This window comes from Rutidosis leptorrhynchoides, chromosome 4 (assembly GCF_046630445.1).
Source record: "Rutidosis leptorrhynchoides isolate AG116_Rl617_1_P2 chromosome 4, CSIRO_AGI_Rlap_v1, whole genome shotgun sequence".
Lineage (NCBI taxonomy): Eukaryota > Viridiplantae > Streptophyta > Magnoliopsida > Asterales > Asteraceae > Rutidosis > Rutidosis leptorrhynchoides.
In genome coordinates, this window is record NC_092336.1 from 75,764,796 (window position 1) to 75,779,550 (window position 14,755).

General features: G+C 32.1%; 1 protein-coding gene across 1 annotated transcript; it reads right to left on the bottom strand.

Moving 5' to 3' along the window:
• Positions 1–5,642: 5,642 nt before the first annotated feature.
• On the bottom strand, positions 5,643–7,888 carry LOC139843354 (beta-D-glucosyl crocetin beta-1,6-glucosyltransferase-like). The gene is made up of 2 exons (XM_071833436.1): positions 7,257–7,888; positions 5,643–6,499 (listed from the first exon to the last, which is right to left on the bottom strand). Exons 1-2 carry the CDS (start codon positions 7,850–7,852, stop codon positions 5,749–5,751), a joined length of 1,347 nt encoding a protein of 448 aa, XP_071689537.1. The 5' UTR covers positions 7,853–7,888; the 3' UTR covers positions 5,643–5,748.
• Between the last annotated feature and the right edge of the window lie 6,867 nt (positions 7,889–14,755).

Sequence of the window (14,755 nt, forward strand, 5' to 3'; positions counted from 1 at the left end):
TATATATATATATATATATATATATATATATATATATATATATATATATATATAGGTGATAATATATTTAGTGTAATTAAGTGTTACTATATAGTTAGGTGTATAAGTTATACTAATAATAGTATTATTATTTAATTAATCAACTATTATGTATACTTATCATTATATGTTACATATATAAATATACACCTATGCGATATATATATATACATATATATATATATATATATATACATATATATATATATATATATATATATATATATATATATATATATATATATATATATATATATATATATATATTTCTAATTTATGATTATACATGTTCATAACTATAAAGTATATATATATTAGGTGTAGGTGTTACATATATATAAGTGTAAGATGATATATATATATATATATATATATATATATATATATATATATATATATATATATATATATATATAGGGTGAGAACTCATGGAACTCGTGCAGATTCACTAAATCTGCGTGCAGATTCACATAATTTTTTTTTTTTTTGCAAATTTTTTTTTTCTGTTCAGATTTTTTTTTTTTTGCAGATTCAGTCAATCTGCGTGCAGATTGACGATTTTTTCTAGTTTTTATTTATTTATTTTACAGATCGACTTTTTTTCAGTTTTTTTTATGCAGATTGAGTCAATCTTCGTGCAGATTGAGTCAATCTGCGTTTTTTTTTTTTGCAGTTTTTTTTTTTTTGCAGATCGACTTTTTTCTGTGCAGATTTGACTTTTTTTGTGTGCAGATTGAGGTTTTTTTTTTTTTTTTTTTGCAGATTCACTTTTTTTTTCTGTGCAGATTCGCTGTTTTTTTTTTTGGCAGTTTTTTTATTCCAGATTGTATTTTTTTTTCCAAGATTGAAGCTCAATCTCCACATAGATTGAAGTTCAATCTATGAGTTCTATGGGTTCTCTACATACTCTAGTTCTCTTGGGATCCTTTCACTATATATATATATATATATATATATATATATATATATATATATATATATATATATATATATATATATATATATATATATATATATATATATATATATATATGCACTTATTACTTTTCTTATTATATTTACTAACCTTATATAATACTTTCATAATACACATTCATACATACATACACACGTACATATACATACATATATACACATACATATATACGTATGTATATATTTACATATACACACACACACACATATACCTACAATGTATACATGCGCATATGTATGCATGCATGCATGCATGCATGCATGCATGCATGCATGCATGTACATCATGATCATTATTACTTCCTAATCAAAATTCAATGCATGCATGCATGCTTGCATGTACATCATGATCATTATTACTTCCTAATCAAAATTCATGCACATAAAATCATAACTTTTTAACATTCTTATTAACTTATTCAATATACTTATAATTCATCATTCATTCTTTACTATCATAATCATAATCTAATTTCATTAACATAACATCATAACTATTTATCATAACTTTTTATCATAACTTAACCTAATAACTTTAACATAAAATCATAAACTATTTATTTGTATTAACCATATTATTAACATAATACTTACAATCTAACATGTTAAATCTTATTAATCATAATCTTTTAATCTTATTACCAACACATGATCATACCTAAATTCAACATGAAATCATAAACTTTTATTAATCATTAACCTAATAACATTACCCATCACAATAGCATAATCTTCTTATTAATAATTAATCATAATACTTGATCAAGATCATACTTCATAATACTTAATAACAACATACTTATAATCTTAAAAGTAATAAATTTAAATCAAGATTAAGCTAGGGTTTAGGCTACCTTATGAGCTAGAGATCAAGACTTATGATGATGATGGTGATGCGAAACGAAACAGGAACCAACAACAGCAACAACGACCCAACTGAGGGGTCTTTTTGGGTCTAATCTGGTTCGACAAACAGCAACACAGCAGCAACAATGGGGTCGTTTCCTGGGCTGTTTTGGTTCATGAATTGTAGCAAGAAACCAGCAGGATTCGTGGGGTTTGTGTGGCAAAAACAGAAGCTGGAATAACAGCAACAACTAGTCGAATGGAGGGCTGAAGTGGAGGGTTTTTAGTCGATGCAGGCTGAGGGTTTTTGTGGTTTGTTTCAGTCGACTAGAAGGGAGGGAAAGCTGGAAAAACAGTCGACAATGCAGCAGGTTTTGTGATTAAATTTGTGGTGCAAAACTTGGAATAACATGAGGGTATTTATAGGTGAGTTTGGGTTTCCTAATTGCACTAGGTTCCTAAGATTACTTGGTGATCAAGAATTAGAATTAGGCTTAAACTAGGACTAGTTAACTTAATGATCAAGATGGTTTCCTCTTTTATTCCTAGCCTAGCCGAATTATTTTGTAATTTATATGTTTATATTTTTTTTTATACGGCATTCTTATTATTTATTTATATATTTTATATTTTTTTTATTATTACTATGGTTACATTTATTTAAATTACATTTTATTTAATTATTAGTCCCTAACTTATTAACTTTTAAATTTGGTTCTAATTAGTTTTTAAATTTTATAAATGTCACCATTTAATATTATTACATATAGTTTAGATTATTAATTTAGTATTAGAGTTAGGGTTTAATATTAAATATTAAATGGTATTAGGGTTAGGTTTAGGGTTTTAAATAATATTAGGGTTTTAGTATTAATTACTTTATTTATTATATCCCGGATAACAACCCTAATGCTAATACACATAGTATGACATTGAAATTCTAAGGGCAATTTGGTAAATTTAGAAGTGAAAAGTATGTATAATTGTAAATATAACGAAAGAATCGAGAGAGAATCTATAGAACGCTCACATACTGAAGTTAGGTAAGAAGAGAACCCACCCACAGACCAGCTTAAGTATGTGGGCAGCTTTAAAAAAAACTTTAATTTTTTAAGAAAAAAAAAGAAATTCTACGTGACATGTACCGACTTCAGTTTGTGCACAGACTGACTTCAATCTCTGCACAATTTGACTTTAGTATGTGGACAAACTAAAAAAAATTACTATATAAAAGTTAGTAAAAAAAGTTAAAAAAGACAGTTCTTTTTTAATGGCAGACCGAAGAAAACTTTTTCTTTTAGTTTGTGGGCACTGACTGAAAAACATGTGTATATGTTAAGTGCATGTGCATTAAGTATGTAGAGTTCTTTGATTTTCTTCCAACCTTAGTTCCATGTAGATCCGAACACTATAAATACAAATATAAATTTAAATATAAATTTAAATTTAAATATATATAAATATAAATATAAATATACATATAAATATTTTCTAATGTTACAAACTAGCAAAATGGGCCCACGCGTTGCCGCGGGGCATTTTGATTGCGTATTCATATTAAACGGAGCGTATTATAGGTGTGTATATGTATTGAATATAGTTCGAGGTATTGAGCGTTTTTTTAGAAGTGTCTGTTTCGGGTATAGTTAGTCTCGTTGTGTTCGTAAGATTTTTTTAAGTTGAACGGTGGGTTAAAAAAAAAAATTTACGCGAGTCGAGCGGAAAGATATGTCCCGTTGAAAATATAGGTGAAGTGTGTTTAAGATTTTTAAATCAAATAATAAGTTTACATTTTGCACCCCTAGTTTGGGGGTTGAACTTGAAAATTGGTCAAAGTTAGAGGGTGTGTTTGGTTCGTTTTTACCCTGCGATCGTGGGGTTCCCCCCTTGTATCTCCGCGATCGCGGAGGTCCCTTTTTTCCCACTGTTGTCGTTTTGACCAAGATTTGGGCGGGGGTTGGGCCAAAACGACCAAAATCCGCGTGACAATTAGTATATAGGATAAATATATATTCCCGATACCTCGCGAGGGTATCAGTATATTTGGGTGTCCTTATAATTAAAGTTCAATGTTCATGAAATTGTATCGTGAACCTGGTGTTTCTGAGCTTATATATAACCATACATACAATATGATGATGACAAGACTAATCGACCAAGAGTTTCAAGGGGCTAGTTTTACGTTTTTATGGTCTTCATCAGATATATCGATAAAATCTGACAATATATTTTAAGTGAAAGTTGATAGTATGATACTTGAATAATAATATAAAATTATTAATAAATGTATGAAGTTGTATAATTTGGTATGAATTTATATAATAGTGGACGATAATCGAACATAAGACAACTCTTGTAAACCAGACTATTCTATAATAATTTGTATGTTTGATGATACAAACATAGGCGAATTTAGCATTAGTGGAATGAGGTCATAGGACTCCACTAATTTAATTTTCTTTTATACTAAATATTACTTATATTGTGTAGGACACCACTAAATTTAAAAACACGATCTCATATATTTTCAGAATTAATGGTTTTGTAGGGGTAAAATGTCATTCATTGAGAAAAAAAGTTTATAATATATCACTCAAATTGTATAGAACTTTTAGATTTTAATCCTAGGATCGCCATATAGAGTAATGTTTTGGAACAAGAAAATTATGTTTAGACCTTTTATGTGTATGGTGACGTGGTTTGTATTAGATTTTTGTAATGGTCCCTGTATTTTTTTTTTTTTACTCGGATCATCAGATGATCCCTTTGATTTGCACTTTTTTCATCGGTGGTTCTTGTAACTAACGCTTTATATTTGTCCGTTAAAATTTGACATGTACAAAGCACGTGAGGGTAAATGAATATTAAACATCAAGCAAAAACTGAAAGAACAACTTTACCCCTTCGTACATGCAAAATGTTAACGGGTAAAGATAACGCGCGGTGAAGACAGAGATCACCGGTGAGACAAGTGCAAATCACATGGACCATCGGAATAGAAAAAACACATGGACCATTTCAGAAATATGATACAAATAACAGGATCATCCGCGTAATTTTGTCCTGCAAAATTGAAGAATAAAATGTACTATTTGCATTCAAGGTCAAATGAAACACATGTCCTCATGATAATTTTCTACATTATGCACATGTTAAGAAAACATAATAATATAATTAAAAAATTTCTGGAAGGATACAACTTGAACACGCTTGGTATGAATTTACATAGGAAAACAGATCAATTCTGAATGCAAGCAGTAGCTATTCGTACCACAAAAGTCAAAAAGTATACTTTCTTTTGGAGAACATTCTCACTTTTGTAAGTTGTAACTATCAAACTGTTCCCATATCTATGCATCTGTTACATTTTACAACAATCTTTGGTATAAATTACATGAATTTGCATACTCTGTTTTATCAAACCCGTGTCTAACTCCATACCCATGAATATCCTTTCCCTTCCAAACACCCATTAATCAGCAACAATAAGAAAACATAGTTTCGAACTTTTTCATTATATATGTTACTTTATGCATAGCCTAGAACAAGCGTGTTATACGATACAACATCTTGTTTTGTCATCATTTCAAAAACTTCCTCCCACTTTAATAACTTATTCTATTCAATATATTTGGCTTTCTCAGATCGTGACTATATTTAATGTATGAACTATGATTATTATCATTGTTGCTAACTAATATGATCATAATCTTCAGTTTAATTGATATAAAAATGCAAATTAAATAATTTCTCTTGTATACACAAAGTTTTATTATTCATTATTGAATTCGTGAAATACAAAACCTTTACACCAACATACATAAAGCACTTTTATAGGTAGCTCATAGAAAGAAATATAAAGAAGATTTAATCTAGAAATTAAAACTTCTAGATGGTATGCTTCCTCTCTTGATTGATATGTATCATTCGTTTTGTTAGCTCATCAATCTCCTCCTCCCCCTTTGACATTAAATCCTTACTAATTTCCCTAACTTTTCTTCTTACATGGTCCCCTCGCATCCCGATTGCCACCTCCATAATCACTTTCGCCACCACTTCTCTATTCACTTTTCCGCTTGTTCCCTCTCTTTCAATCTCCAATCCCACACCAACCTCTACGACCAACCTAGCATTTAAAGGTTGATCTAGGTGCATTGGCATTGCTATTATTGGAACACCAAATGTTATGCTTTCCAAAATTGAATTCCATCCACAATGACTTAATAACCCTCCAATACTTTGATGTCTTAAGATCAAAGTTTGTGGAGCCCACCCTTCTACTACTCTCCCTCTATCGCCTACCCTCTCGAAAAATCCTTTTGGCAAAACCTCTTCAACCTTGATTCCATCTCTCTCTTTAGGAACTCTAACCACCCATATGAAGTTTAAGTTGCAGAGTTCTAACCCATGTGCTATCTCTTCGATTTCCTCACTTGTCAAAAAATACTCACTCCCAAATGACACAAAAACGCATGATCGTTTCTCCTTCTTGTTAAGCCATTGAATGAGGCCTAGAGAATCGTCATCAATAAGGGGTTCTTGATCAACTAGAAGACCAATAGGGATAACTTGTCTTTTAGATGTCCTTGTTACATAGTCGATATATTTACCCTCAATTTCTCTAGAGCTTTTGATCAACCTGAAATCCAAAAGAATATTTAACACTTATTTGATATAAAGCAAAATGTTGAATTTAGTTCTGAATAACAATAACATGTTTGATAATCAATTACGAATAATGTAAAAGTACCATTTCAACCTTATTTATGAACAAAGAAAAAAAAAAATTGTTTGATAAGTAAACTAGCTTTAATTTAAAAAAGATTATTAGAAGCGCATAGATGTACTTAATGATTATGAGAGTTTTTCAACTATGGGTTTTCAATATTCCGTTTTCGGTTCTGTTTTAAATTTGAATTCGGTTTTTGATTCTACTTTTTTCAATTCGGTTTAATCAGAAACCGAAGTCAAAACTGAATTCAACTAATAACAAATTAAACTGTTAATATATATAGACGAAAAATGATCATAAAATCAAAGTTGTATTCAAATCGCTTTGTTATTTTAATCTGAATAAATTATGATTTTTGTGGTTTTACGGTTTTAATCGAAACCTAACCGTATTCGAATTCGGTTTGTTTTGATTCGGTTTCGGTTTTGAATTTAAATTCGGTTTCGGTTTCTGTTTTTGGTTTGCCTCTAAAATTTCAAAACCGAACAAACCTAACCAAATAAACTAAGAAAATCGAAAACAACCGATGAACCCCTATTTTCAACCCTTAATGGTCCAACACACACTTTCTAGTCATTCATCATTATTTGTCATTCAGAAGTTACCAACAAATGCAATTAATACTGAACGGACATTCAATGATGAATTATTTAATTAAACTAACCTTAAGTTGCAACTATCTGTTGGGTTAACTCTTTCGAAGTCATCAGCCGTAATGCCTATCACAGGAAGAACCTTATCGTTCTCGAATTCATGAATATGAATCCTATCAAAAGGGAACTCGCCCAAGGGAGCTACCATTTCTTTCAAATAAAAGGATATAAATGCGGCACTAAATGTTACAAAATCAATAGTTGGGATCCCAACTGACCAAGCAACCTCTCCTAGCCACATGACCGCGCAATCATGAATAACAAAATCAGGTTTGAGGCTGCAATATATGTCTAATAACTCGGGCTTCGACATCTTAAAGGCTTCTTTGAGGGTGTCCATGAGATGGGAAGGGAGGCCATTGGTAGTGTGGTAATGAGGTGGGAGGTTAGGCAGCGTTGGGAGGTTGATTTCGACAAGTTTGATGGATTTGGTGTAAGGTGTGGACAGTTTTTTTGTGACGGATAACAGATTGATGGGTGTAGAACAAAGGTAAATGAAAATATTTCTTTTACTAAGTTTCTTGGCTAGCTGTAAGAATGGTGAGATGTGACCATGGGCTAACCATGGTAGCATCAACACTTTTAAACCTCTTTTTGGTTCACCCATGTTGTTTATGTCATGATACAACACTTTTATTTTTGCTTTGAGTTATGTTATGGTGATTGAACATATATATATATATATATATATATATATATATATATATATATATATATATATATATATATATATATATATATATATATATATATATATATATATCTCACGCGACATCACACCCATACGTAGCAAATACAAAGTTGTATACGTCATAATGAAATGAAATATTTGGGAGTGGGGACACATGCACATCGATTGATTGAAACGTTTAAATTATATCCGATGTGTAACAAACAATTTGTAGCTTCATAAAAAATTTAAAGATAATCACATAAATGATTCTCATGGTGTACACCACTAAAGTAAAGTACAACATTAAATTAAGTGTTTAGTAGTGCACAACTAATTTTAGTGGTGTAACCAACGAAGCAGTGCTTCAGTGGTACCCGTCGCTTATGATCCCAGGGCCCACAGGAGGGCCTTATTGAATACAGATAGGTGCAGGTTCGATTCTCGGCCTGCAACTTCCTGTTGGGTATTGTGGGGGAGGTGCTTTACACGGCTTACTTAGCCCTAGCGGGGTGTGCGGTATGGGTGACATAGTCACACGGAGTCAGGGTTTCTCCGCCAGAATAAACCTTTTGAATTTTAGTGGTGTACAGTGTACATATCACCCCTGTTATTATTAATTTGATAAAAATACATATACATAAATAGATCAGATGATTTAGTACATACATATACAGATCCGACGATCAGAATGAGTAGACTCGATCACAAGGACAAAGCTTACTAAGGGCGGGGAGGGGCTTTATATTCAAAGAGCATTTATATTCATATTCATATATTCATATTCATATTCATATTCGTATTCATATATTCATGTATAGTTCTTAAAGGAACTTAATTAAATATAATACGGTAGTGATCTTGGCTCAAATAAATAAGTTCAACCTCTAATTATATAATATAGTAACTCGCCCCTCAATCAACATGTTCAAGTTCCATCACTGCCCGACCATCACCCTTATCTTTTTTTTTTTAGTGAAAACAATTATATAAATAACCCTTATCTTTTTTTTAGTGAAAACAATTATATAAATAACCGAAGATCAAGAAAGTACAAATTGAATCAACGAAAACAGATAACTAGCCTAAAACAAACCGCAACAAGTGGAAACAACCAAGGTAACTCAAAACAAAACCTAACCACCAACAGGGAACCAACCAAGATAACTTAAAACAAAACCTAACCACCAAAAAGGCGACAGATAAGTTAACAAAGCCAGCTACAACTAACCAAGACTAAATATTCAAAAGCCAAAAATATCTAAAATCATTTTCGACAAAACACCGAACCATCATTAGTGTACACCAACGACCGCTGCAACACCAAAAATCTCAAAGTCAGAAAACACCGACCACCACAAAACTTCTCCAGTCGCCACAATGATCGACCATCACCCTTATATATTAATCATATGTTTACTTTTAACGATGATTGCACTAAACCGTCCTTTTCAGGTGTAAAATTCTGGTATGTCATACCACATGATATGAACGTGATGGCAAAAATGTCACTTAACCCCACCACTTAAACAGAAAAAGCCCCACATGTTATGCCAATTGCCAATCCATAAGGTTCATTTATGTAAGATTAAGAATTAAAAAAACGACAAAGAGTGGAAAATGAAAGGTACCGAGTTTAACAATTTGAATTGGTTTTTGTTAGGGAAATACAAACAACAAAGTATCACAACAAAGGTTCGAAAGGGGTGGACCTGGTCGTTCTCTTTTATATTGATAACCATTTTTTAAGGATTTTTCTAAAGACGGACTTTAAGATTGTCTTTAGATGTATAAGCGTATTGATTTTAAGCGACACTCTATCAAATATACAGAGTACAATATATTTATGCACTTTCTTTAATAAGTTGTTTAAATAAGTAATTTAATCATGTAAATTGATACTCCGTACAATTTAAACAAGTTGTTGGAGTAAGATTCTAATTTCTAATATGTTATTGAGAGATTAGAATCTCTAGTGGAGACTCAAGTTCAATCCTATTACGTAATACCATAGCATGTGGTATTACGTATTAGAAATTAGAATTGAACAAAGAGCGGAAAATGAAAAGTACCGAGTTTAACAATTTGAGTTCAATCTCAATATAGACTCAAGTTCAATTTTAATACTTGACGTTTTAGGCTTACTTTTTACAAATCCTGGTATTTCTAATCCTCAAAACAAACGCATGATAGGATTTCAATTTATGGGAATGTACTTCCTTAGATTGCAAATCCAAGGATTTAAAATCCCTGAACTAAACGTCACCTAAGTTTGAATGTGAGTAGTAGCTTATTTGACCACAAAAGTGAAAAGTGTGCCTTCTTTTGGAGATCTCACTCTCGGGATGAATTAATCTCCATATGAACACATTCAGTTCATGAAACCATCAAATCTGTTGCCATATCTATGTGCTACAAACAATCTTTGGTACAACTTAGTTGCAACGTCACAATCCTATCTATGTGCTACAAACAAACAATCTTTGGTACAACGTAGTTGTAAATGTTGGAAGCTTTGACGAGCTCAACACACCCACTATAGAGGACCTAGGTTATACTCACTCACTAGACCAACACTTTGACGTTGATTAGCCTTTAATTTTATCAATTCTTAGTGCACAATAATATTTAGGCGACCGTGTCGACCATATATCATTCAGGCGGTATAACCGACCATATATCACTTAGGCGGCAGAGCCGACCATATAATAAAAATAACACAAGTGCACTAAGAACTTAAACACAAACTAAGGCTTAACCGGGAAACTTAACAAAGAACACTTTTATTAATACAAAGAAACAATTACAATATTATGGACTCAACTCACACTCTTACTTCTTCACAACTTCTAATTCTAACTCTTCTTCACTTCTTACTTCTTCTCTACTTCACACTTCACTTACTCACACCTTACTCACAAATGAAATCAACACCCATATTTATACTACTCCATGGAAACTTCTACACACTAGATTTTTCCATGGATACATATCTAGATATTTTTACCACATAAAAATATCTAGATTTTTTCATTTTAACATCTAGATTTTTCTTCATATATATATATATTAATATCTAGATATTTCTTTTACATTTTAATATCTAGATATTTATATACATTACTAATTCCATATTATCTAAATTTGCATTATATTTTAACACCCCCCCTCAATGCAAATTTTCTTCCAATGATGTCTTGCAGACCATTCCAAGTGCTTCTCTGAATTTTGTAAACTTTGGTTTACTTAGGCTCTTGGTGAATATATCTGCAACTTGTTCATCTGTCTTTGTTGGCACCATCTTGATCTCCCCTTCAAGGACCTTCTCGCGAACATAGTGATAGTGTACTTCTATATGTTTTGTTCTTGCGTGAAAGACTGGATTCTCTGCTAGACGTATAGCTGATAGGTTATCACAGAAAAGCTCTACTTGATAGTCTGTTGATTGATGAAGATCTTCCATTAGTTGTTTCAACCATGTAATTTCTTGTGTTGCTGATGATGCCGATCGATATTCTGCTTCGGTGCTTGATAAGGATACAGTTGGTTGTCTCTTGCTGCACCATGATATTACTCCCGATCCAAGACTAAACATGTATCCAGTTGTTGATCGTCGTGTATCATAGTCTCCAGCGTAATCAACGTCACAATATCCAGTCACGTGACATTCTTTTGTTTTCTTATACAAAATGCCAAAGTTAATAGTGCCTTTAACATACCTTAAGATGCGTCGTACAACATCAAGGTGAGGCTTCTTCGGATTGCTCATGTATCGACTAACCACTCCAACTGCATAAGATATGTCTGGCCGGCTTAGTGTGAGATAAATAAGACTTCCGACCATCTTTCGATACATGGTAACATCTTGAAGACTTTTTCCTTCATCTGCTCGTAGTTTTGTATTCGTATCCATTGGGGTTGAGATAGGTTTGCAATTAAGCATTCCATACTTTTGTAAAAGATCTCACGCATATTTCTATTGTCCCAGAAATAATCCTTCTCTTTTATGCTCTATTTCGAGTCCAAGAAAATGTTTGAGTTCTCCAAGCTCCTTCATATGAAATCTGATAGACAGATTCTCTCTTGTTCTTTGGATCTCCTCATAGTGATCTCCCGTGATGATTAAGTCATCCACATATACTAGCACTATGGCTAGTTTTCCTTGATCTTGTTTTACAAATAAACTAGAATCTGAAGGAGCAACTGTGAAACCACTTTGTACTAAGAACTCGCCAATCTTCCCGTACCAAGCTCTTGGAGCCTGCTTCAAGCCGTATAGTGCTTTCTTTAATTTGCAGACATGGTCAGGATGGGACTTGTTCTCAAAGCCTCTTGGTTGCTCCATATAAATTTCTTTGTCAAGTTCTCCATGTAAGAAAGCGTTCTTGACATCCATCTGCCATAACTTCCAAGATTTGCTAGCAGCTAAAGCTAGTAGAACTCGAATTGTTGTGATCTTTGCCACCGGACTAAATGTTTCTTCATAATCCAACCCATATCGTTGAGAAAAACCTCGAGCAACAAGTCGAGCTTTATACCTTTCAATGGAGCCATCGGATCGAGTCTTCACCTTGTAAACCCACTTACAAGATATTGGTTCCACATCTTTTAGCTTTGGAGCTAAATTCCATGTCTGATTTTCTGTTAGTGATTAATTTCTTCTTCCATTGCTTTCCGCTATTCTTGACTTTGTGCTGCTTTTTCATAAGTGGAAGGCTCAATAGGTATTGATTCATCCACATGAGCAGCATTGGCATACCTCGAATTAGGTTGCCTCGGCCTTGTTGATCTCCATAATTCTTGCACATGCTCCTCGGCATCCATTTGGCTTGGACGAACCTCTTCGGATGTAGATTGATGTACCCCAGTTTTCCATGGACTCGTTTCCTTAGAGTACGATCCATCTCCTTCTTTAATTGGATTCGATATGTGCTCGTTATGTTCTTCTTTCTCTTCTGGAACTTCTTCTAATCCATGAGATTCTGGAAGCTCTATCTTTTGAGGTGACCACCATGAAGAAGCTACATCAAATGCCACATTTCTTGAAGTATGACACTTTCCAGTATTTGGATCACAACATCTCCATCCTTTTCTTGATTCATCATAACCGACAAAAATGCATCGAATTGCCTTCTTATCAAATTTGCTTCGTAGATGATCTGGTACGAAGACGTAGCATACACATCCAAAAATCTTGAGATGGTTGACGGTTGGCTTGATCTTCCATAATCTTTCATATGGTGAAATATATCCCAACTTTGTTTGTGGGAGTCTGTTAATCACGTATGAAGCCGTTCTCATACATTCGGCCCAAAATCTTCCTGGTACATTCTTACCATGAAGCATACTTCGACAGGTTTTAGCAAGATGCCGATTCTTACGTTCTGCCACTCCATTCTGTTGTGGAGTATTAGGGTAAGTTAATTGCCTTCTGATCTTGTGCTTCTCAAGATAGATATTGAACTCGGTTGATAAATATTCTCCTCCATTATCTGTGCGTAAGCATCGAATCTTAGTGTGATGACCCGGAAATTTCTGACCAAATTTAAACTTAATCTTTGTATGAGTAAGATTTTCGACACGATAAACAAAGTCTGTAAAACTGAATCTCAAAATTTTTGAACTATTTTCATATATTCAAATACCTTTCGGTTGTTCTCGACGATTCGCGAACAATTATATGTATATAGATACATATATATATACTATAACTTGAAAACGTAACAATGTATTAATTTTTTTGATACCGTACATTAAACTTATTGGTTTAAATATTTATTTGAATATATATGATAAGTTGGAATATTAATTGTATGAATAACTTACGACGTATATTTAAAACGTGTTTATGAATGTTGAAAATATATATTAACTTCTTCATAAAACGATTTGTTATTATATATATATATATATATATATATATATATATATATATATATATATTAACAAATAGCGATACAATGATTTATAGAAGTAAATGACCAAAACACTCGAAAGTTTAAGATACACTTTGAATGATATAGTTTATTGATAATTTAAGACTATATTTTGACAAAAGTACGAGTCACAAAACGTAAATTGCGAGTTTTCTAAGCGTACGAAAATGCGTTCGAGAAACCGGAACCGGGACATAAGTCGAGTGACAACGTACGAGTCATCGGAACGAAAATTACAAGTCAACTATGCACATGAATTTAATATAATATATAATTAATTATTTAAATTATATATATTATATTTAATTATGTCGACAAACAAGAAAACAAAAAATATGTGAGCTGGATCTGACGGTCATGCGATCGCATGAGAAATAGGCATAAAACCCATGCGATCGCATGGGCATCAGAATCAGGAATTACGGCTATAAATACCAGGTTTCTTGCGCATGATTTTTTACACATATTACTCCTAAGTATTTATTTATTTATTTATTTATTATTATTATTATTATTATTATTATTATTATTATTATTATTATTATTATTATTATTATTATATTATTATTAAGATTATTATTATTATTAATCTTAATATTTTTAGTAATATTATACATAAAATATTACGACGAGGTCATGAGCTTGTCACTTTCAAAACAAGCTTCAAACGGGATAGAACTAAGGAAATTATGGGTTATAGCTATGGAGGTTATGGGTAATGTTGATGGGTATTGTTCGCAAGTCAAACCTAGTATTTATCATCTCTGTTGCGTCTACGTACTTTCCTGCAATATTGAATCTCAATATTGATACGTGAGCACTCATATCTTATCTTTTATATATTAATAGTGTATACATGTCTAGTGCTCGAGTATATATTTATACATGCTTGTATGCTAAATTT

What these genes read in the sequence shown, in the direction of transcription:
- LOC139843354 (XM_071833436.1), bottom strand. Translation starts at nt 7,852, where the DNA reads ATGGGTGAACCAAAAAGAGGTTTAAAAGTGTTGATGCTACCATGGTTA. An exon ending in ACAGATAGTTGCAACTTAAG is followed by an intron (nt 6,500 to 7,256) that starts GTTAGTTTAATT and finishes TTTGGATTTCAG; the next exon opens with GTTGATCAAAAGCTCTAGAG.